This window comes from Convolutriloba macropyga, chromosome 10 (assembly GCF_964194025.1).
Source record: "Convolutriloba macropyga chromosome 10, txConMacr16.3, whole genome shotgun sequence".
Taxonomy (NCBI): Eukaryota; Metazoa; Xenacoelomorpha; order Acoela; family Convolutidae; genus Convolutriloba; species Convolutriloba macropyga.
Genome location: NC_134477.1, coordinates 21,012,517 through 21,038,356, shown reverse-complemented (window position 1 = coordinate 21,038,356; position 25,840 = coordinate 21,012,517). Strand labels below are relative to the sequence as shown.

Sequence of the window (25,840 nt, the reverse complement as noted above, 5' to 3'; positions counted from 1 at the left end):
TGACCCCCAGTTAAATTTGTGTTTTATGTAGTTAGTTGCTGTGTAAAAAAAACAGTACACAAGGTAAAATGATTGTAGTTTTTTTTATTAACATTTAATAATTGGCAATTGAGCTTATCGATTTTAATGATTTGAGAAATTTGTTTAAGATGATGGGTGTCTGGATGAGAGCTGGTTGACAAACTGAAATTAATTATAGGTTATTGATGTATTTCGTTGTCGCCTACTGTAAATGAAAATCTTATCGACAACAAAAATTTTTGATTCGCGAACGCAAAATTTGACGGTGCTGGTTAGTAGTAGTATATGGTAGTCATGTGTCTGTATAAAGGGCCATCCCTTGTAAATAGTGCCCCTAGATAATCGGTTCAAAATGGGGGGGGGACACTTAACAGATCACGGTCCCCATTATACAGATACACAACTCTATCGTATACTACTGTGATTAGCAGGACGGGTTTCGGGTTAGAAGTTGCGAAAGTTTTGTTGCATCAATTGCGGCATCTGTATATTTGAATGGTTTTTGTATTAATATAATTGTGGCTGTTGCTTCTTACAGGTTCAGTCCAAGGTCAGCAGTTCTTTACTCTTATTTTTTAAACTCAAACTTTGAAACTTGTGACTAATTATTTCAAGTCCCCAGACTGTGTTGTTTGATCAATCTCTGACAGCCTCGGTGTGGTAGTCATTAACAATTACTAAATTTCATCTTTTGTTCAAAGGGTTCTGTAAGTATTTTGAAGCAAGCCCCAACTATGCATGTACAACATGTAATTGTAGAACTGCATTTAATAGCGGCCGTAATGCACGTAGCACAAAAGATCGCGATGCATGATTTTTAGTATCACACGCAGTTGAATTGATTGATTTTTTATAGGAAACACAAATGGATATCTTAAATGTCACAGAACGATCATCAAACAACAACTGTCTGTAGATTAAGATCTGAATGAGTATTCTGAGTTCTTTGAGACGATTCAATTCAGTTTTAATGTATCAAAAAGTGAAGCAGAACGGAGTTTTTTTTATTCAGCAGTTTTTAATTGCTCTCAAGAGAAATTTGTAGCAATTATAACAGTCCGGTGGTCTTTTTACTATTCGAAGAGGCGTTATGATTTTTAATAGCCGCAAAGCGATAATCACAATCACTTCAAATCTGCTTTTCGTTCTTTCGTTCATGCAATTCCAATTGAGTTGCGTGCATGACGTCATTTTTTTTTACTCTAAGTGGAGTGAGTTTCTTGTCCATTCGCGTGATAAAGTTTTTGGTCGCGTGACTTTCCTCACTCTCAAAAATGACTTTCACATGAAATTGACTTTCTATCCTTTAATTCAAAGATATAAGGTCCAGTGAGTGTGTCACTCTTATTAAAGGTTTTTTGAAGACAGCTAATATATTAGCAACATATAGAAGCAGTAATATATTAAACAGATTCTGAATCAAGATTTAATTTCTCAGTATTTAATAAATAGAAGTTTCTTTTTTGGTCTGTTTCTACCATCTTTTGAGACTGCAGGCGAAGCTATTGTGACTGTTTTCTGGCGATCTGCCAGCTATGTTGTTCAAATGCTCTCAAACCAAGTTTGAAGCAATTATTGTAAATGCGTGTCTTTTATGCAAAATTTTTTGCGCTTTTGTACTAGAATATTCTTTTTTTAGTAAATTATTCACGCTCGATTGCTTCCTTTTGTGAATAATTAATAGCCGCCGTTAGCTTATTGACGGCTATTAGTTCCTTTTTAGTTTACAACTCGAAGAGGTGTATTGGTTTTCTTGAGGTTTTTTTTACCGGAAGTACTATTCGTTCAGACGGCGTTTTGACCTAAAAGCAAAATTGAGTAAAATTGTCATGTGAACTATTTTTTTCTGAGCGGGAGAAGTTTTTGATCATGTGCTGCGTTTAATGAGTTTTCATTTTTGAAAAGTGAATTTGACAGAATAGTTTTTGACGAAAGTGCATATAGATAAACATTTTTAGCGTTTTTTTTTTGTCCCATTGTCCCCATTCTGTTCTTTATAATTTGTGAAAGGGGGCACATTTTTCAATGCTTGCTATGTTTTTTGGTTTTTGCCATTATTTCTTCATTTTGCCATTATTTCTTCATTTTGGATCTTTCAACGGACTTTCTTTTTGAAATGCATATTTCTTGTGGATATTTGTTGCACTGAGTGCCTCTTTATAACATGAGATATTTTTGTTTTTTTTAAAAATAGTACTCATGCTAATCCTGTTTTAACAGTTTTTCAATTTTTCCTAATTTTTGTTGGATTTTGATTTTAGGTACTAGAAAAGGTCTTCCTGTGGCCTTTCAGGCATCGTAATTTTGTTTTGTTTTTAATTGAGCTGTTTTTAACGGCAAGTTTGCGAATTTCAGTCATTTTTTCATAAGTACCATTTAAAAAGAATTTTTACTTTTTTTTGGAAAATGTTTGGAATCCTTGATCTGTTTAAGCATATTTTTTATCTGTAGTGGAAGATTTTTCTTTAATTTTTATAAACCTCGATTGCGAAAATATGAAATGCATTTGTTTTCTACTATAGTTCTTTTTCAATTTCCATTTTTAACTTAAAAAATCAAGAACTAGTTTTGTTTTTTTTTTTCAACGTGTTCATGTTCACTAAATTCTATATTTATCATTCTACTAGATTTTGTAGTTTTATTAATAGCCGCCCTCATCTTCAGCCGCCCTCATCTTCATCCTCAGCCGGCTATTATAGCGGTTATTTTTTTTACTTCGTCGAACTTTTTTTCGCTTTACCCATTTTGCCGCTTTTGCGACATTTTGCGTGAATCTTTGACTTCTCTAGGCTAGTTTCACTCTTCTGTCATTCTACTCAAAGTCCTTTTAAACAGCAGCTGCTCAGCAAAGCAATTCAAAATGAAGAGAGTCAGTATTAAAAAAATCAAAGTCAGAAATAGAAACGGGATAAACCCATAAAGCCCCTTTTTAGATGCCCGGTACTTGAACTTTGTTCTCATAAGTTTTAGTTACTATCTATAATGCTTGTTGGTATTGGTACTAGACCCTGTAGCCTCTCTCTGAGAGACAGGAGTATGTTCAATTACGAAATGACATCAAAATGAATCGCACTTAAAAATGTTTTTTTTTACAAAAATCAATTTTTGTTGATATTTTCTTTTCTTTCAATCCCAATAGAGTTATGGGAATCAACGGCGGCTATTTTCCGGCAATCTGCTGGGTATGTTTCACTCCGCCTTTATCATTTGTTTAAAAAACTAATGGTTTTAGTCTTTTTCATATTTTTCTTTAGCCATTTTACTTTCATTTTCGTATTGATTTCATTTAAAATAATGTGGCACTGAGAATTTGCTGAATATTCGTTTGAAAATTTGGACTGATAATTAGCTGCGAATATTGCTTCAGCCTCGGTTTTGAAATTGAACATATTTTTATCTTTGATTAATGTTCTATTTCTTGTGTCTTTTTCATGATTAACTTAATTCTGCAATAGTTGAAACCCATTTTGTCTATATCTGCAACAAGGGAGAAGAAAATATTTTTTTCTTATTTAATATGACTCCACAACGAAGAGGGAGTCCTGATTTTAAATGGTTTTTTGAAATATTTTCATATATGCCTCATAACGTCGTAGGTCCTAGAGTTGATGTTGTAGTTATAGTTTTTAATAGCCGCACAGCGATAGCTGGGGCTATTATTGGCCTTCTCTTGGTTTTTTTTTATTTCGTCGTCATGATTTTTGTTACGACCATATGACGTCACAGCCACTTTTTGTGCATTCGTTCATGCAATTTCAACTAAGTTGCATGTGTGACGTCATTTTTCGCTCTTAGTGGAGCTTGTTTTTTGTTCATGCGCGTGATTAATTTTTTGGTCACACTTGACTTACCTCACTCTCAAAAATGACTTCCTCACTTTGAAATTGACTTTTATTTACTTTAATTCAAAGAGATAAGGTCAAATGGGTGTGTGTCACTCTAACTGAAGGCTATTTGAGATCAGCTAATAGAGGCAGCAATAACTTATACAGATTTTTAATCAAAATGTAAGATCAGCTTTCAATGAAAAGATAAGTTTTTTGGTCTGTCTTTTTTAATGTTTTTTTAGACTGCCGATCTACGAATCTATTGCGGCTATTTTCTGGCAATCTGCCAGCTATGTTATTTAAATTAGTATCATCAGTTATTTCATGACAATTTTTAGCCGTATTAGTTTTTTCGCTTTCAGGTATTTGACCGTCTTAAAAAATTTTGTTTTTTTTTCAACGTTACCAAGTGTTTTTAATAACATCAAATTTTGCTATCTCAAGTTTCCGGTATATTTTTAAGGTCAAGGTTGTTGTTTTGAACATGTGCGGCTTTTTCTTAGTGTTACTGAATGATGTAATTGTTTTCACTTTAACTTGTTCCATTAATGTCAATGCACATGTCTTTCTTGATACGACAGGGGTGTAATCAAATCTGATGATGTAAACAGTTCGGGTAAAGAGCTACTGTTTTATGACAAAAAGTATTGGTTTCGGCTGCAAGTAAGGCTTTTTGTAATGGTCCGACGCTTCGAGTCGCTTCGGGAATTCTTCAGGCTATGTTTGTGTAATTCGCTTTACGTTCTTATCGCATTTTTCGTTTTACTTAAATAATCGTTTTCACGTTTGACTCGTGACTTACCAATTTCTCTCTTTTCTTTATCTGTTTCGATCCCGATATGCGTCAACGGCGAATATTTTCTAACAATTTGCCGGCTTTTAAGTCTCATTCTGAACTAAAGTTTGTTGCTATTTTAAAACCGATTTTGAGAGAACGAGAATCAAAGCCATTGTAGATAAGTGGTTAAGAGGTGAGATCGTTATCGGTGAGGTTGCCGTTGCGAACCTCTCTGGAATCGGAATTTTTGCGAGCATAAGAACTTTTAAGCATCACCTCCATTAAATTAAATTTCTCTGCCTGTCGTTCGAGAGAAATTCGTCCGATGTTACTGGGTTTTGTTCATTAACAACCGCCCCCATTTTCTCTGCAGGCTATTATAGGGGCCCTTTTAATTTTAATTCGTTGTGTTAATGAAAATTTGTTGTGCTTTATCATCGTTCGCAGCTTGTTCGGCATTTTGCGTGAAATATTCGGGACTTCCTTAGGCTAGTTGTGGTCTTCGCTAGCTCTGCTCAGAATTCTTGTAAGCAGCAGTCCCTCGGTAAACCCATGAAACCCAATTTTAGATGCCCGCTACTTGAACTTTGTTCTTATAAGTCTTAGTTACCACCTGTAGTTATTGGTATTGATACTAGCCTCTACATCCCTCATTAGCAAATATGACTACGGATATCAAAATGATTAGCACTTTAAAATTATTTACAAAAATAATTCTTTTTTTGAATCCCATTTGGGCCTATGGAAATTGTTGTCGGCTATTTTTCGGGTATGTTTAATTGTCTTTTTATGGAATGTTTGCTTGACTGTTTTTGCTTTTGTTCCTGAGCATTCATTGACTTAACGCTTGAGTTCGGTTATTGCTGAGTGATCTAAGTTGTTCTTTTTCTGAAATAAATCTTGTTGCTACTATAAAAGCGATTGTGAGCGAAAAAGAATCAAAGCCATTTTCGACTAGTGGTTAAGATATTGGACTGGTGTCCTTGAGGTATGTAGTTCAAACCCGCGTGATGGCGTTTTTGCCCTCATAAAAACTCTTCTAAGGAACACATTCTCCAAATTAAATTGACCCGCCTGGTGTTCAAAAGCAATTCATGCGACCTAGTTGGTTTGTTTTTAATTGCTCTTGAACGAAGTTCAATTATTGTAAACGTGTGTGTCTTTTCTATGCAAAATTTTTGCTTGACAATTTTGACTTTTCGAGTGACTTTTACGCTCTTGACTTTTTGCGTTTTGCGTGATCTAAAATTCTCTCTCAATCACAATTTCAAGCAGCTGAACTCAATTGGTGGCAATTTAATACTAAAAGTCAAATGAAAAGTGCGCCGAAACTGGTGCCATTTTTAAACTTTAAATCTTAATAGTGGTATATGATAACCTCTAATGTGGTTATTTTAAGCACACTATTGAACTTTTTAGTCTCATTCAGATCCCCACCGCCCCGACTATAGCAGGCTGCAATTGCTTAGAGCTCCCACTAGTCGTTCGAGGGCAATTCTTCCGACGTTTAGTCGGTTATGTTTCTGTTAAGTAATCGAGGAAAACTGGAAGTTCATGGAGTGAATAAGGTCTGAAAGCGTTATTTTGACCAACAAGTTCGAAAACAAGCAATAGCGGAGAAAAGAGGGAGCAGTTGTTTGTTCATGCCTGTTTCAAACGGAGCGAGATATGTAGGAATGGAAAACTTGCTAAGCAGACAATTTTTTCTGCTAATTAAATTTTTTCTTGAGTTATTTTGTAATATATTTTTTCAGGTTTTTTAAAATAGAGGTTTCAAATGCTCTAGGTGTTTAAAAAGGTTTTATGGTAATTGAAGGTTTTTGAATTTTTAGTGGCCCATTGTAGTGTTTTTTTTACTTTTGCTGGTAGATTAATTTTACCGTTACTCGTCTAGAGAATTTCTGTTATAATTTGAATACGTGTTCTCTATTACAAAACATTATTTTTCCTTGAAATTTGAAAAACAATAAATTGAAATTTTTTGCAATCCCTTGAATTTTTTCGATCACTCCCAAATATGGGAGATTTTTGTGCGCCCATCTTGGCTTGTCTAAAGTCGTGTGAGCAATTGTATTGTCTCTATTGCATTAAAAAACGATTTACGTCTGTATGTGTACTTGAACAGATTGAAAACGTTTAAGGTTAAATTAACCATTTCGCGAATTCGAATTCTTTCCTGGAATTTTTTTTTGTTTTTTAACCGGAAGTAGTACTTGATCAAACAGCGATTTGACCTAAAAAGCGAAAGTGAGTAAAAACTCAGTGTGTTTGATAACTTGATATTAATAGTTTATGCATTTAACACTTCTTTTTAAAGTAAAATAATTTTGCTTCAAAAATTGTACACAATCTAATCCGTTTCTGGCGTTTTTTGTCCAAGTTGTTTTTATTTTTTTGAATTATAGAAATCCTTACCTCATGATTGATTTTCAACAGTTTGATTTTATTTATATTATATGCGACTGGATAGACGTATATCTTCGTCCAAAACAAAACGGCCAAAACAAAAAATGGAGTGTTCTGAATATTTCAGTTTGGTTTCTCAGAATTTTATTGGGATTACTCTTCGTGGTATTTTGGGTCGCTGTGTTAATTTCGGAGTTCTAAGTTTCTAAGACCCTTATGACGAATTATTTTTATAGCTGCGAAGCTGTAAGCTGAGCGGAGCTATATTGCGGTGCTTTTGCTTTTTACAATCAGAGAATTGGATTGTATTGGTGCTCTGTCTTTTTTTATTTTTGTAAGATGTCTGCACACCTTTTTTCAAGACTTTGAGCTTTCAAAACGGGATAAACAGGTAAAGCTCAACGGGCATCAAATTTCATTAGAGGCCCTTAGCCGAGTTTAGTTGACCTTCAAGTGCTTTAGAGTGGTGAAGCGTTTTTCGTCATTTTTCGAATTTTTGTTGAGCCAGTCTAAAATTGAGGTTTGTAAGATTGATAAAGGTTTTTGCAGGGCAAGATAACTTTTTATGACCATTTGAAGAGCTAAATGTTTTGTTACTCCAAGCATAAACACGCAAATTTATACTAAATTTTACAAATTTTTCGAAAGTTTTAATCTTTGTCATTTTTTAGGTTTTTCAGTCTTAGGTGTCAAATAAATTCCTCTAGGATTTGTTAATAGGCTACTGCATAGTTTCTAGTGGAAATGGAAGGGTTTTCAAGTTTTGCTGGTAGATTAATTTTACCGTAACTCGTCTAAGGAATTTCTGTTATAATTTGAATACGTGTTCTCTATTACAAATCATTGTTTTTCCTTGAAATTTGAAAAACAATAAGTTGAAAATTTTTGCAATCCCTTGAATTTTTTCGATCACTCCCAAATATGGGAGATTTTTGTGCGCCCATCTTGGCTTGTCTAAAGTCGTGTGAGCAATTGTATTGTCTCTATTGCATTAAAAAACGATTTACGTCTGTATGTGTACTTGAACAGATTGAAAACGTTTAAGGTTAATTTAACCATTTCGCGAATTCGAATTGTTTCCCTGAATTTTCTTTTGTTTTTTAACTGGAAGTAGTACTTGATGAAACAGCGTTTTGACCTAAAAAGCGAAAGTGAGTAAAAACTCAGTGTGTTTGATAACTTGATTTTAATAGTTTATGCATTTAACACTTCTTTTTAAAGTGAAATAATTTTGCTTCAAAAATTGTACACATTCTAATCCGTTTCTGGCGTTTTTTGTCCAATTTGTTTTTATTTTTTTGAATTATAGAAATCTTTACCTCATGATTGATTTTCAACAGTTTGATTTTATTTCATTTATATTATATGCGACTGGATAGACGTATATCTTCGTCCAAAACAAAACGGCCAAAACAAAAAATGGAGTGTTCTGAATATTTCAGTTTGGTTTCTCAGAATTTTATTGGGATTACTCTTCGTGGTATTTTGGGTCGCTGTGTTAATTGCGGAGTTCTAAGTTTCTAAGACCCTTATGACGAAATATTTTTATAGCTGCGAAGCTGTAAGCTGAGCGGAGCTATATTGCGGTGCTTTTGCTTTTTACAATCAGAGAATTGGATTGTATTGGTGCTCTGTCTTTTTTTATTTTTGTAAGATGTCTGCACACCGTTTTTCAAGACCTTGAGCTTTCAAAACGGGATAAACAGGTAAAGCTCAACGGGCATCAAGTTTCATTAGAGGCCCTTAGCCGAGTTTAGTTGACCTTCAAGTGCTTTAGAGTGGTAAAGCGTTTTTCGTCATTTTTCGATTTTTTGTTGAGCCAGTCTAAAATTGAGGTTTGTAAGATTGATAAAGGTTTTTGCAGGGCAAGATAAATTTTTATGACCATTCGAAGAGCTATATGTATTGTTACTCCAAGCATAAACACGCAATTTTATACTAAATTTTACAAATTTTTCGAAAATTTTTTTTTCAATCTTTGTCAGTTTTTTTTAGGTTTTTCAGTCTTAGGTGTCAAATAAATTCCTCTAGGATTTGTTAATAGGCTACTGCATAGTTTCTAGTGGAAATGGAAGGGTTTTTAAGTTTTGCTGGTAGATTAATTTTACCGTAACTCCTCTAGGGAATTTCTGTTATAATTTTCATACGTGTTCTCTATTACAAATCATTATTTTTCCTTGAAATTTGAAAAACAATAAATTGAAAATTTTTGCAATCCCTTGAAATTTTTCGATCACTCCCAAATATGGGAGATTTTTGTGCGCCCATCTTGGCTTGTCTAAAGTCGTGTGAGCAATTGTATTGTCTCTATTGCATTAAAAAACGATTTACGTCTGTATGTGTACTTGAACAGATTGAAAACGTTTAAGGTTAATTTAGCCATTTCGCGAATTCGAATTGTTTCCTGTAATTTTTTTTGTTTTTTAACCGGAAGTAGTACTTGATCAAACAGAGTTTTGACCTAAAAAGCGAAAGTGAGTAAAAACTCAGTGTGTTTGATAGCTTGATTTTAATAGTTTATGCATTTAACACTTCTTTTTAAAGTGAAATAATTTTGCTTGAAAAATTGTACACATTCTAATCCGTTTCTGGTGTTTTTTGTCCAATTTGTTTTTATTTTTTTGAATTATAGAAATCCTTACCTCATGATTGGTTTTCAACAGTTTGATTTTATTTCATTTATATTATATGCGACTGGATAGACGTATATCTTCGTCCAAAACAAAACGGCCAAAACAAAAAATGGAGTGTTTTGAATATTTCAGTTTGGTTTCTCAGAATTTTATTGGGATTACTCTTCGTGGTATTTCGGGTCGCAGTGTTAATTGCGGAGCTCTAAGTTTCTAAGACCCTTATGACGAATTATTTTTATAGCTGCGAAGCTGTAAGCTGAGCGGAGCTATATTGCTGTGCTTTTGCTTTTTACAATCAGAGAGTTGGATTGTATTGGTGCTCTGTCTTTTTTTATTTTTGTAAGATGTCTGCACACCTTTTTTCAAGACTTTGAGCTTTCAAAACGGGATAAACAGGTGAAGCTCAACGGGCATCAAGTTTCTTTAGAGGCCCTTAGCCGAGTTTAGTTGACTTTCAAGTGCTTTAGAGTGGTGAAGCGTTTTTCGTCATTTTTCGAATTTTTCTTGAGCCAGTCTAAAATTGAGGTTTGTAAGATTGATAAAGGTTTTTGCAGGGCAAGATAACTTTTTATGACCATTTGAAGAGCTATATGTTTTGTTACTCCAAGCATAAACACGCAAATTTATACTAAATTTTACAAATTTTTCGAATGTTTTTTTTTCAATCTTTGTCAATTTTTTAGGTTTTTCAGTCTTAGGTGTCAAATAAATTCCTCTAGGATTTGTTAATAGGCTACTGCATAGTTTCTAGTGGAAATGGAAGGGTTTTCAAGTTTTGCTGGTAGATTAATTTTACCGTAACTCGTCTAGGGAATTTCTGTTATAATTTGCATACGTGTTCTCTATTACAAATCATTATTTTTCCTTGAAATTTGAAAAACAATAAATTGAAATTTTTTGCAATCCCTTGAATTTTTTCGATCACTCCCAAATATGGGAGATTTTTGTGCGCCCATCTTGGCTTGTCTAAAGTCGTGTGAGCAATTGTATTGTCTCTATTGCATTAAAAAACGATTTACGTCTGTATGTGTACTTGAACAGATTGAAAACGTTTAAGGTTAATTTAACCATTTCGCGAATTCGAATTCTTTCCTGGAATTTTTTTTTGTTTTTTAACCGGAAGTAGTACTTGATCAAACAGCGATTTGACCTAAAAAGCGAAAGTGAGTAAAAACTCAGTGTGTTTGATAACTTGATATTAATAGTTTATGCATTTAACACTTCTTTTTAAAGTAAAATAATTTTGCTTCAAAAATTGTACACAATCTAATCCGTTTCTGGCGTTTTTTGTCCAAGTTGTTTTTATTTTTTTGAATTATAGAAATCCTTACCTCATGATTGATTTTCAACAGTTTGATTTTATTTCATTTATATTATATGCGACTGGATAGACGTATATCTTCGTCCAAAACAAAACGGCCAAAACAAAAAATGGAGTGTTTTGAATATTTCAGTTTGGTTTCTCAGAATTTTATTGGGATTACTCTTCGTGGTATTTTGGGTCGCAGTTTTAATTGCGGAGTTCTACGTTTCTAAGACCCTTATGACGAATTATTTTTATAGCTGCGAAGTTGTAAGCTGAGCGGAGCTATATTGCGGTGCTTTTGCTTTTTACAATCAGAGAATTGGATTGTATTGGTGCTCTGTCTTTTTTTATTTTTGTAAGATGTCTGCACACCTTTTTTCAAGACTTTGAGCTTTCAAAACGGGATAAACAGGTAAAGCTCAACCGGCATCAAGTTTAATTAGAGGCCCTTAGCCGAGTTTAGTTGACCTTCAAGTGCTTCAGAGTGGTGAAGCCTTTTTCGTCATTTTTCGAAATTTTGTTGAGCCAGTCTAAAATTGAGGTTTGTAAGATTGATAAAGGTTTTTGCAGGGCAAGATAACTTTTTATGACCATTTGAAGAGCTATATGTTTTGTTACTCCAAGCATAAACACGCAAATTTATACTAAATTTTACAAATTTTTCGAAAGTTTTTTTTTCAATCTTTGTCATTTTTTTAGGTTTTTCAGTCTTAGGTGTCAAATAAATTCCTCTAGGATTTGTTAATAGGCTACTGCATAGTTTCTAGTGGAAATGGAAGGGTTTTCAAGTTTTCCTGGTAGATTAATTTTACCGTAACTCGTCTAGGGAATTTCTGTTATAATTTGCATACGTGTTCTCTATTACAAATCATTATTTTTCCTTGAAATTTGAAAAACAATAAATTGAAAATTTTTGCAATCCCTTGAAATTTTTCGATCACTCCCAAATATGGGAGATTTTTGTGCGCCCATCTTGGCTTGTCTAAAGTCGTGTGAGCAATTGTATTGTCTCTATTGCATTAAAAAACGATTTACGTCTGTATGTGTACTTGAACAGATTGAAAACGTTTAAGGTTAATTTAGCCATTTCGCGAATTCGAATTGTTTCCTGGAATTTTTTTTGTTTTTCAACCGGAAGTAGTACTTGATCAAACAGAGTTTTGACCTAAAAAGCGAAAGTGAGTAAAAACTCAGTGTGTTTGATAACTTGATTTTAATAGTTTATGCATTTAACACTTCTTTATAAAGTGAAATAAATTTGCTTCAAAAATTTGCTTCAAAAATTTGCTTCAAATTTGCTTCAAAACATCCGTTTCTGGTGTTTTTTGTCCAATTTGTTTTTATTTTTTTGAATTATAGAAATCCTTACCTCATGATTGATTTTCAACAGTTTGTTTTTATTTCATTTATATTATATGCGACTGGATAGACCTATATCCTCGTCCAAAACAAAACGGCCAAAACAAAAAATGGAGTGTTTTGAATATTTCAGGTTGGTTTCTCAGAATTTTATTGGGATTACTCTTCTTGGTATTTTGGGTCGCAGTGTTAATTGCGGAGCTCTAAGTTTCTAAGACCCTTATGACGAATTATTTTTATAGCTGCGAAGCTGTAAGCTGAGCGGAGCTATATTGCGGTGCTTTTGCTTTTTACAATCAGAGAATTGGACTGTATTGGTGCTCTGTCTTTTTTTATTTTTGTAAGATGTCTGCACACCTTTTTTCAAGACTTTGAGCTTTCAAAACGGGATAAACAGGTAAAGCTCAACGGGCATCAAGTTTCATTAGAGGCCCTTAGCCGAGTTTAGTTGACCTTCAAGTGCTTTAGAGTGGTGAAGCGTTTTTCGTCATTTTTCGAATTTTTGTTGAGCCAGTCTAAAATTGAAGTTTGTAAGATTGATAAAGGTTTTTGCAGGGCAAGATAACTTTTTATGACCATTTGAAGAGCTATATGTTTTGTTACTCCAAGCATAAACACGCAAATTTATACTAAATTTTACAAATTTTTCGAAAGTTTTTATTTCAAGCTTTGTCATTTTTTTAGGTGTTTCAGTCTTAGGTGTCAAATAAATTCCTCTAGGATTTGTTAATAGGCTACTGCATAGTTTCTGGTGGAAATGGAAGGGTTTTCAAGTTTTTATTATCACGAATCTTAGCAATATTTTGGTAAACACTTATTTTTCCAATATATATTGCTACTTTTTAAGTTTTTCCAACTCCCGTTGCCAGGAAACGTCCTATAGGATTTGATATGTTACCGAAAATTTTTTATTGGTTGTGGGATAGTTTTCATCATTTTGATATCACAAGTTATAGCAATTAACTTGCCATTTTTTCAAGATTTTGAAAATTTGTCATTTTTCAGGTTTCTCCGGCCTCAAGGGCCAAGGAACCTCCTCTAAGGTAATGGGTTACTGCTTAGTTTCTAGTGGACATGAAAGAGTTCAATTTTCTCATATCACTACTTTTAGCAGTTTTTTTTTTAAATAAAACTAGCATATTTGCGATCTTTTCTGAAAATTTTTTACCAGCGAATTTTTCCGGCGTTATGGACCCTGAAACCTCATCTAGGATTTGATAATAAGTTAACGCATAGTTGCTAAAGGTCACGGATTGGTAATCAATAATTTAATAAAACGAGTTTTAGCTATTTTTCGCTAATTTTTTATTTCTTCCATTTCTGAAAATTATTAGGTTCCAAATTTATCGAGTTCTATGTGCCGATGAAACTATTTTAGGCTTCGAATAGGGATACTGGATAGTGCCTGGAGACAGTGAAATTGATCTGAAGATATTAATATCAAAAAGTTTAGCAAGTTTTTGTTAAAATTTGCAATTGTTTTTAAACTATTCGAAATTTGTCATTTTCTAGTTTAACGGTCTTTACTGGCCAACGAAACTTTCTAAGTCTCGTAGATGAGTTACATGACAAAACTCATGATTGATTTTCAACAGTTTGTTTTTATTTCATTTATATTATATGCGACTGGATAGACGTATATCCTCGTCCAAAACAAAACGGCCAAAACAAAAAGAGTGTTTTGAATATTTCAGGTTGGTTTCTCAGAATTTTATTGGGATTACTCTTCGTGGTATTTTGGGTCGCAGTGTTAATTGCGGAGCTCTAAGTTTCTAAGACCCTTATGACGAATTATTTTTATAGCTGCGAAGCTGTAAGCTGAGCGGAGCTATATTGCGGTGCTTTTGCTTTTTACAATCAGAGAATTGGACTGTATTGGTGCTCTGTCTTTTTTTATTTTTGTAAGATGTCTGCACACCTTTTTTCAAGACTTTGAGCTTTCAAAACGGGATAAACAGGTAAAGCTCAACGGGCATCAAGTTTCATTAGAGGCCCTTAGCCGAGTTTAGTTGACCTTCAAGTGCTTTAGAGTGGTGAAGCGTTTTTCGTCATTTTTCGAATTTTTGTTGAGCCAGTCTAAAATTGAAGTTTGTAAGATTGATAAAGGTTTTTGCAGGGCAAGATAACTTTTTATGACCATTTGAAGAGCTATATGTTTTGTTACTCCAAGCATAAACACGCAAATTTATACTAAATTTTACAAATTTTTCGAAAGTTTTTATTTCAAGCTTTGTCATTTTTTTAGGTGTTTCAGTCTTAGGTGTCAAATAAATTCCTCTAGGATTTGTTAATAGGCTACTGCATAGTTTCTGGTGGAAATGGAAGGGTTTTCAAGTTTTTAACATCACGAATCTTAGCAATATTTTGGTAAACACTTATTTTTCCAATATATATTGCTACTTTTTAAGTTTTTCCAACTCCCGTTGCCAGGAAACGTCCTATAGGATTTGATAATATGTTACCGAAAATTTTTTATTGGTTGTGGGATAGTTTTCATCATTTTGATATCACAAGTTATAGCAATTAACTTGCCATTTTTTCAAGATTTTGAAAATTTGTCATTTTTCAGGTTTCTCCGGCCTCAAGGGCCAAGGAGCCTCCTCTAAGGTAATGGGTTACTGCTTAGTTTCTAGTGGACATGAAAGAGTTCAATTTTCTCATATCACTACTTTTAGCAGTTTTTTTTTTAAATAAAACTAGCATATTTGCGATCTTTTCTGAAAATTTTTTACCAGCGAATTTTTCCGGCGTTATGGACCCTGAAACCTCATCTAGGATTTGATAATAAGTTAACGCATAGTTGCTAAAGGTCACGGATTGGTAATCAATAATTTAATAAAACGAGTTTTAGCTATTTTTCGCTAATTTTTTATTTCTTCCATTTCTGAAAATTATTAGGTTCCAAATTTATCGAGTTCTATGTGCCGATGAAACTATTTTAGGCTTCGAATAGGGATACTGGATAGTGCCTGGAGACAGTGAAATTGATCTGAAGATATTAATATCAAAAAGTTTAGCAAGTTTTTGTTAAAATTTGCAATTGTTTTTAAACTATTCGAAATTTGTCATTTTCTAGTTTAACGGTCTTTACTCGCCAACGAAACTTTCTAAGTCTCGTAGATGAGTTACATGACAAAACTCCGGAGACAAAAAATGTTTTTCTGCGAAATTTAGGAAATTTAAGTTTCGCACTTCAGTTTTTTTGAAGCCTTTGTCATATTTCTCGAGTTTATCTACCTTTAGTGGATAATACATCTCTTGCAAGGTTTTTGCATGAGTTAATGATTATTTTGAATAGTATATTTGCTCTTTGGGGTAAAAATTACAAGACTTTTAGGAAAGATTATTTTTAGTTCGTTTGATTTTTTTTGTTTTTGACCTTTTCAAATTGTCTTTTTGGCTGGGCTTGTTCAATAGAGCTGCTGGTCAGATACAATATTTCTCAGTTTTTCATTCAATTCCTCGGATTGTATTTCAGGACTGCTCTTGCTATGTTTTTTTACAATTCAAAGAATTTGAATTGTATAGGGGCGCTGTCTTTTTTAAGATCTGTGCACACATTTTTATGATTTTTCAAGTCAAATTGGCTTAGTGATTTTGGTCACGCTGAAACAGGAAGTGGAGCGAAAAAGCGAGTGGTTTGGCGGCGTGAATTTTTTTCGCTCTAATTTTAAAGTAGAGTGAGAAAACGGTGTTGGAACAAAAATTCGCTTTCTCGCTAGTGGTTTTTTTTACATGATTTTTCACGTGGTAATTTCACTTTGATTTTTACTGTTTTTTCAATTTTTTGGAGTTGATTCTTTTAAATGGTTTTCCCAATCCATTCATAGTCCGTTCTAGTTCTAGTTTTCAGTTTAGTCAATGAAAATTATTTGAATTGTGCGTCAGGACTTGTCCTGCTATGTTTAATTGCTCTCAAACGAAGTTTAGCAATTATATTAGTCCTGTCGGTCTCTTTTTTATGCGAATTTTCGCTTGACCGATTTTTCGTCTGACACTTTTGTCTTTCCGTCCTCAAAAACGGGATAAACAGTTAGCGCGCAGCGGGCATTAAGAGCTCTTAGAGCATTTCAGCTCTGTTTCAGATGAAACTGTTTTGGAGACTTATACTTATACTTATGGTGTGAAGGGCGGTTCTTAGAGGTTAAAGACAACCCCACTGTTGACCCCCCTATTGCCCCACCCCCCACCACAGTGTTGCCCCCAATCTGCCCCCGGTGAGCCCCCCTCCCCCTCCGTGGCTAGCTACTGACGATCAACCGCTTAGTATAAACGCAAATTTATACTTTTTTGCAATTTTGTTCAAGCTTTTTGAAAATTTTTGACTTATCAGCCCTGGGTGTCAAAGAACCTCTTCAAGAACCTCCTCTAGGTATTGAGATATTAGGGTACTGCATTGTTTCTAGTGGTAATCGAATGGTTTCAACATTTTTAACATCACGTATTTTAGCAATTTTTTGACAAAACGTGCAATTTTTTCAAATTTTTTGACATTTGTTTTCCTCATTCAGGTCTTTCCAGACCCAGTGACCAGAATACATCTTAAGGGTGTTGATAATAAAAGACTGACAAATTCTTAGTGCCCATGGAATTATTTATGAGCTTGTTAATGTCACAAATTTTAGCAATTTTTTGATAAAACTCTTTTTTTTCAAGTTTTTTTGAAATTTTTTGTAGTTTTTTAGATTTTTTCGGCCTCAAGAGCCAAGGAACCTCCTCTAGGGTTTGAAAATAGGTTACTGAATAATTTTTAGATTTAATGGAATGTCTTGCAAGAGTTTAACATCTCGACTTTTAGCATATTTCTGATATTTTTAGCCATTTTTTTCCAATTTTTTGGCATTTATACTAATTATTCAGTTTTTTTGAACCTCAAAGGCCAGAAAACCTCCGTTAGAGTTTGATAATAAGTTACTGGAAAATTTTTTTTGGTCATGGATTAACGTTCATCTTTAATATCACAAGTTGTTGCAAGTTTTTCAAAAATTTTTGTAGTTTCTTAGGTGTTCCTGGCCACAATGCCACGGAACTTCCTCTAGGGTTTGATAATATATTACTGCATAGTTTAGTGATGTAATGGAGTGTTCTTCAAGACTTTAATGTCACGAATATAGCCTTTTTTAAAAATATTCGCAATTTTTCATGTTTTTGATTTTTTTCCGGCAATAGAGGCCCTCGAACCTCCTCCAAGGTTTAATAATAAGCTGCTGCATAGTTTCTGGAATTAATGGGATGGTGATCATTTTTTATGACTCCAGTTTTAGTAATTTTTGGATAAAATTTGAACTTTTCAAATTTTTGGAAAATTTGTATGTTCCAAGTGTATTGATCTTTATGAGCCTGTGAAACTATTCCTGGCGTGAAACAGAGATACCGGATAATCTCTTGAGACAATGAATTGGTTCTTAAGATATTATTGTCTTGCGTAATGTCTTCTTTGCGTAATGTCATCATCTCTGACCCTCATTATCAATGAGTTATAGTTGAAATGTTTTTTATCATAACTTATCTAACAGGCACTTTTTAGGAAACCAATGTTAATTGCTCTCAAAAGCAATTTGTAGCAAATTTATTACCCTGTTTGTCTTTCATGCAATTTATTGCCTGGCCGATTTTTCCCCTGACCCATTTGACTTTCGTCTTCAGAAACGGGATAAAGATGTAGTGCCCTGAGGTCACTAAACCGTGGCTAGCTGTTGACGAAGCCAACCGCTCGCCGGTCGTTCGAGAGCAATTCGCCCGACGTTAGTCGGTTATGTTTTTTGTTTCGTCGTCTGACGCTCTCTTTCGTTTTACATTTGTTCACACAACAAAGCTGAAAAAGTCAAATTTTCTGAATGAATTCTTCATCTCACTAACAGCGTTTGCGTGCGTGACGTCATTTCCCACTCCAAGAAAAAGTTTTTAAGGCATTTGAGTGATTAGATTTTTATCATACGTGACTTACCTCACTCAATAAAATGACTCTTGCACTTTAAAACTTAAGTTTAATATGAATTAGTTTAAGGTCAAAGGAACTCATATGTGCAGTAAAGGTCCTGAATAAAAGGCTTCTTCTGCGGAATGAATTTCAAGTTTATTAATTTAACGCTGAATGTTTTTGACCTAGCGGAATCAATTTTTTTAGTTTATTAATTTAACGCTGAATCTTTTTGAGCGGAATCAATTTTTTTCAATTTAGATCTGTATCTTTTTCTTTCTCTATTATACGGCACGCAAGTCTTCTCTTTCGCAGCTATTCCGGCAATCTGCCGGCCATGTTAGAAATATTACCAAGCTTAGGTATAGAAGAGGGTTTAGGAATTGATAATCTAATCAACCAAGCAGCAACTCAGATCTGCTGATTACTTATATTAAGAATGGATTCTGTATTTGATCCAAATTGTAAGGAAATAATGGTTTTTTGGCTTGTTTCAGTGATGTTTATACTGAATTCGTTACCTGTATGACAGGGGTAGAAGTTTTTACAAATATTTAAGAATTTTAAAGAAAATAAAGACGAGAGATAATAGTTTCGGCTGCAAGTGCGATTTGGCATCGGAATGTCCGACTCATTGAGGTGTTCTTGCTAAGGTTCTCCGATTTTTTGTCTGACCCCTTTGTTTTTTGTTCCTTAAAAACAGGATCAACAGGTAACGCCCGGAGGTTATCTTAAAGCCTTTCAGTTCTCTTAAAGCCTTTCAGCTTACCAGACTCTTAAGTATGCGATTAACCGAAATTTGGAGACAGGAATACATGGTGTGAAGGGTTTTTCTTAGAGCTTCACCCCCTCCCCCAATCCCCACACCCTGCACAGCGTTCCACACGTAACCCATGTCGCTCGACTCCTTTCTTGTGCGCTTGACCTCCCACACCACGCTCACCCCACGTCTCTTCAATTAAGCTAAAGCTAGCCTCTCTAAACCGTAGCTTGCTATGAAAAAGGCAATCGCTGGCCATTGGTTTGAGAGAGATTCGCATGACGTTATTCGGTTTTAATATGTCATAAATCTTGTTATTCAATAAAAGATGAAGAGTCACGTTTGAGGATGCAGTCAGAAATATGAAACAAAATCTAGATTAGCTTTTGCTATTTTGTGGGTAAAACAGTAAAATCTAGTCGTCAGATTGCTGTCATTTGAAACGGAGTCGGATAGCAACAAGTAGGGGCTAAAAACTGAATATTATGCCTCGTAAATGAACATTTTGAATTTCTCAACGAAATTTGCATCTTCTATGAGGGAATATGTGATCCATTGCCTATCCGATTTAGATGCAAGATGCTGGTATGAAAATGTGGAATGACCCTTATGGAGCTGGAACTGATTCCAGTGATCCTAGCCAGTCCGGCTACCAGTCAGCTGGAGGGGACTCTTTCTATGGCTCGAAGAGTGACTACAGGGGAGGGAGTCAACACAATGGCACAAGCAGTGGTGGTGGTGGTGGTAGTAATGATGGTTGGAATGATAGGTACGCGCAGATTAGAATAATCTTACTTAAGCACAAATTAGAATAATTGTACCAGATGTCTCTTATTGAATATCGTCTCTAAAAAACTAAAATTAGATATGACCTGTGAGGACCGAACTTCGATGATATGGTGTGCTCCAAATCAATATGGGCCTACTGGCAATTTACGCCTTTACTGTCTAAAGTGAAAATTATACCACGCGATTTAGCGAAGCGAATAGACGAGATTGTGCAGTCCGCGAGTTTAGCAAACCAAGCCGCAACAGATACAAGTTTTAATGAATCCCAGATCTCGAAACCACCGGCAATAAGCACATACCTACCCTAAGCTTCATCATTGTAAAGTTTCGAGTGAGATGGTCAGAATTACTACCGTCCGTTATCGATGCTTGCATTTCACACGCACAATAGTTAGAAAATTGGAAAAAAAAACTGCGATTAGCAAATGTGTTTTATGCACGTCTATTTGTGGGGGTAAGAAGCACAGGCAGCTACAAAAGAAACAGTTGTTGAGCAGACTTGAGCGATGGAAATATTGTGATTATGCTGCACTGTGGTGCGAGGCGGCCTCAATGAAGCAGTCAAGGAAAACTAGCCACGATTCAATAGAGGCTTAAGCAAGCCGCGCGAAATCTGTTTGCCTGCAGGGGCAGTTCATGGGGGCAGCGAGAGTTTTGTCTTCTGACGGCGTCGCTCCTGACGATGCTGCAAGGTTGAATGAACTTAAAAAGCTTCACCCTAAGGAAAGCAACCTGATTACCGATTTGAGCAAGATGCTAACACGAACGCCTATCAATTTGACGAGGCAGCAGTATTCTTCCAAATCGAGTCGTTCTCCAAATTTACTGCAGCTGAAATATGTATCCCGAGCATCTGCTGCATGCAGAAAACTGCGCTGCTCCTGATCAATCAATGCAAGCAATCACTGGTACTCATCAACATTTTTGCATAGCATTGAAATGGCTGACTAATATATGTGAAGGCTGCGGTTTAGAGCTCAGAATAGAAAAATGTGAGCTTTGGTCACCCGTTGACTTTCACGAACAACGAGTGTCCCAGACCTCAACGTGGGCAATTATGGCAATTATTACCCGAATGCATTGAAAGAAACAATTTAATGTTCATACTTTAATCTTCGATCACTAGTTTTTATTATTATCTGACCAAAGTGGGGAGAATAGAAACATAATTTCATATCTGGAAAACAAATGAATTTTTGAAAATTGATTTATTAAACTGGTGATCTGCTGTTTCATAAACATAATAATGGTAACCAAGTATAGGTTTTTACCATTTTGTTTGCCGCACAAATGTAAACCCGCTGTACAATACAAACCATTTGTGTCATAATTTCAACGGATATTAGGCGCTCTCCTTTTTTAATTCGCTTTACATTTTGATCACGTTTTTTGTTTTACATTAGTCACTATTTTCACGTTTGAATTCTGACCTACTTCACTCACTGTTTCAACTATATGGATTTAAATTTTTCACGCATTGAATTACGCAATGTGAATACGGTCAATATGAAAAGAGCCAAATGAAAAGAGATGGGATAAACCGATAACGCCCGGTCATTTTGAATTCGGTTATGATAGTTCATTAGAGTGTTTGCTAGCTGACATGGGTATTAAGCTGATTAGCTTTCAGTTTTGAAGCTCAATTAAGCATAGTGTTAGAGTCTAACTGAATTTGCACGCCAAATTAGAACACTATTTGACACTGAAAAAAAAACGAGAAAATTCGTCAATTTTTGTCTTATTCTGTTTTCTGTTTCAATCCTGATTTGGATCAAGCGCATCAACGGTGGAGAGCTTCCGGCAATCTGCCGGCTGTGCTTTAAGTTTCAATTTGTGAATAAAAAAGTTCTTCAAAGATAAAAATCATATTAAGGGAGATAAATTTAAAGTTTTATACTCTGAAGGTCCCACTCTTCCTGGGACTTCAGTTCTTTCACGACTTCAGTTTTCGGATCGTAAAAGATTCAGAAATATGCTTTCCTCTTTGTGTTTTTTAGAGATTGAACAATGATTACTTTAGTTGAAAATATTTTTAGCGGAGAGAATTTAAATTTTTTGAATTTTTTTTATTTAGGGATGAAAAATTATCTCAGCTTAACTGAGATAAGTTTTGTGATTTTTTATTTAAGTACCATTGCTTCTGAAGCCATTGAAAGATTTACAAATATATATAAATATAAAATTTTTCTCGGCTGTTTCTCCGAAAGTTTCATTTTTTGGGTTCTCGGCTTAAGAGCTCAAAAGTAACAGGTTGTATAGTTGCATTAGAGCTGTCGTGAGCTCGCTGTTATTAGCCACTCACTAACGGCTTTCAATACATGCGCATACAATTTTTCATAACGGTTTATTTTTGCCTGTTCAAATGTTGGTGTTTTACATGGCTGGCCGGAGTTTTATCCCATCGCCATCAGATAGCAAAGTGTATTATTTTCCGGTTTTTTTTTTCCTTCTCGGAAGGGTTTACGTTTGTTGTTGATCCTGAAACACGATTTTCAGTTATGTTCATACAAAAGTTGCGAACTTTAACAACCAAATTGGCTTACAAATTTTTCGAAGTTAGATTCCAGTTGGCAGCCAAATTTTGTTCCGCTGTTACCGTTTTTAATTGCTCTCAAACCAAGTTTGTAGCAATAATATTTGTACAGTGGTCTTTTTCAATGCGATTGATTGCTTGATCGATTTTTCGTTTGCTGCTCTTTAACTTTTCGACCTCAAAAACGGAATAAACATGTAAAGCCCTGAGGGCATTAAGTCACTGAGCAGATCTCTTAGAGCTCTACTAGTATCATGCCTCTCTACATCAGATATATAAAGCTTCTTCGTCATTTCGTTGTCTTGCTGTTGCGTTCAGTCTAGTGGGCAGCTGCTTAGAACCTGTTTTGAGCATCATAGACGAACCCTGTCATTTAGCCCAGTTTTTTTAAAAACAAATGAGAGTGACCTTATCTTACAGAAATATCAATTATTAAGAATCCAAGATTCTTTGTGCAAAAAAATATACTAGTCTGAATTCTTTTTCATCAGCCTACGAGATAAAAAGAGAAAATTTGGAGTTGGACCAAGTTTCAAAAGACAAAGAACCAAGCTTGCACTAGGTTAAAATTTCTCGCACATAGCATAATGACATATTGTGAAACAAAGTCAAAGAACAATTTTGATTTGTGCGCTAGAATATGATTAATAACCGCCGTCAGCCTCCCAAAGGCTATTTTTAGGCGTTCTCTTTTCACACATTTTTGATGGCAGGTAAAGACCATTGGGCATTGGATTTCATTAATGTCATATGGCCGTCTTTCGAGCACTTAGTTTACTGAAGTTGCTGGGACTGAAATTCTGAGCCTCGTATGCTATGAAAATTTTTTTTTATTTTATATGTATATCTATTTTATGCCGGCTATAATTAACAACAAAAGTTTAATTAATTTTTGCTTCTTGTTAATAGCCGCACAGCGATAGCTGGGGCTATTGTTGGCCTTCTCTTGGTTTTTTACGACTCGAAGAGGAGTATTGGTTTTCTTAAGGTTCTTTAAACGGAAGTACTATTCGTTCAATGTTTTGACCTAAAAGCGAAAGTGAGTAAAATTGCCGTGTGAACTAATTCTTTCTGGGCGAGAAAAGTTATTTGATCATGCGCTGCGTTTATTGAATGACTTTTTGACTTTAAAAAGTAGATTTTGAATGAATGGCACGTATAGATAACCGTTTTAGCCGTTTTTCGGCCAAGTGGCCCAGTTTTTTTTGCTTGTAATTCGGTTTTTTGTGGCAATAGTTTTTATTCGATGATATATTGAAATGTAAACCTCGGAAATTGATTCCACAGCGTTTTGCAGAGCCTGAAAATGCTTGCGAAGTTCAAAATTGGCATATATTTCTTGTTTTTTTGTTACTTTTTGGCTTTTTCTAGTAATTCCTTCATTTTTGGATCTTTCTGTCGTCTTTTTGTCAAGCATAAGTTAATATAGCAGTCTCCTTTTGATAATTCATATACTCAACGCCTCTTTCGACCGCCATCTAATTTTGTTTTTATAAAATTGTACATATGCTAATCCGAATTTGGTAATTTTTTTTTCCAATTTTTCGCAGTTGTATTCTGGTTTTAATTACTAGAAATAGTTTTTATGTGCGACATGAGGGACTTAAAGTGCGTTTCAATGAAAATGCAATCTTTTTGTCGTTAAGTTTTTGAAAAATAGGTATAAAATGTTTTTTCATAATATCAGTCTCAAAAATTTGAACATTTTCAAAATGTTTTGTATGTTTGAATTCTGTTTTTTTTTGTTCAGGAGGGTGAATCTTTGTCTCGGATGACTCGTTGTCTTTTCAATGTCTCGAATGCTGAACAATGAAATGTAATCGTTTTTCTGGTATTTTTTAATTTGATTTTTAATTTTCAAAAATCAGGAATTTGTCTTTCTGTTACGGTGTTCCGTACATTGTGTCCATATTCTTCACATTCTAGATTGTATCATTCTATTTTTGTCCTGGCATCTACATTTATATTCGTTATATTGATGTTTTCATTTGTTATCAAATTGAACGATATCAGCTTTTTTTTAAAGATTTTCTTCATTTTTTGTTTGCAATTGATTTCATTCAACAAAAGGCAGTTCTTAGAGTTTGCTAGAAAAGCTATCTTCTGGAGGTTAGAATCATGAATTTTTAAGGCAATTGATAACCCTGTCGTGTTTTTCAGCCTATCAGTTTTTTTACCATCCTAATTAATTCGGACTATTTTTTAACGTTACCAAACATTTTCAAAAATATAAAATGTTGCTCCATTTGGTTTCTCTTGGTGACAGCGGTTTAAATTTCACCAATTTTTCGATCAGACCTGGGGAGGTAATGATTTAATGGCTTCAGCTGCATTTGCGGTTTTTTTGTGAATCTTTGATGCTTCGAGTCGGGATTTTTGTTACGACCATACGTCACAGCCACTTCAAATCTGCTCTTTGTTCTTCGCAAATGCAATTTTAACTGAAGTGCGTGCGTGACGTTATTGTTTGTTCTTAGTGAAGTGAATTTTTTTGTTCATTTGCGTGATTAAATTTATGGTCACACGACTTACCTCACTCACAAAAATGACTTCCTCACTTTGAAATTGACTTTTATTTACTTTACTTCAAAGAGATAAATACAACTGGGTGTGTGTCACTCTAAATGAAGGTTATTAGAGAGCAGCTAATTGAGCCATCAAAAACTTATACAGATTTTTAATCAAAATATAACACATCAGCCTTCAATGAAAATAAGATTTTTTTGGTTTGTATATTTTACTGTTTTTTTTTTAGGCTGCAGATCTACGAAGCTGTTGCGTCTATTTTTTGGCAATCTGCCAGATACGTTTTTCAGTAGCTGCACAGCGATAGCTGGGGCTAATAATGGCCTTCTCTTGGTTTTTTTTAATTCGTCGTCGCGATTTTTGTTACGACCATATGACGTCACAACCACTTAAAATCTGCTTTTTGTTCATTCGTTCATGCAATTTCAACTGAAGTGCGTGCGTGATGCCATTTTTCGCTCTTATGGGAGCGCGTTTTTTTGTTCATTCACGTGATTAAGTTTTTGGTCACACTTGCCATACCTCATTCTCAAAAATGACTTCTTCACTTAGAAAGTGACTTTTGTTTACTTTAATTGAAAGAGATAAGGTCAAATGGGTGTGTGTGTCACTCTAAACTAAGTTTATTTGAGAGCAACTGATAGAGGCAGCAAAAATTCCTACAAATTTTTCATCAAAATATAACACATCAGCCTGTCTTTTTGCTGTTTTTTTAGACTGCAGATCTACGAAGCTATTGCGGCTATATTCTGGCAATCTGCCAGTTATAGTGTTTATAGCTGTAAGCTGAGCGTAGCTTTATTGTGGTGCTCTAGAACATTCTTTCTCTTAAATTTTTCAGCAACTTTGTCACGCTTGATTTGCTTTTGCGTGACCTAAATGCTCGAATACAGAAATTGTCTGTTGCTTAAACAAAATGGATTTTAACATAAACGGTGACAATTGCCTTATATCCGAGTGGTTAATGCTTCCGTTTCTTACG

General features: G+C 34.5%; 1 protein-coding gene across 2 annotated transcripts in view; it reads left to right on the top strand.

The window, feature by feature from the left end:
• The window catches only part of LOC142348818 (ADP-ribosylation factor GTPase-activating protein 1-like), a 112,473-nt gene that overhangs the window by 56,374 nt on the left and 30,259 nt on the right, over positions 1-25,840 (top strand). The window contains exons 8-9 of one of the 2 annotated variants that reach the window (XM_075400340.1): positions 560-571; positions 19,583-19,779. In XM_075400340.1, coding sequence (XP_075256455.1) covers positions 560-571; positions 19,583-19,779 — 209 coding nt within the window. The remainder of the gene's footprint in view (positions 1-559; positions 572-19,582; positions 19,780-25,840) is intronic. The other variant, XM_075400341.1, reaches the window with a different exon arrangement.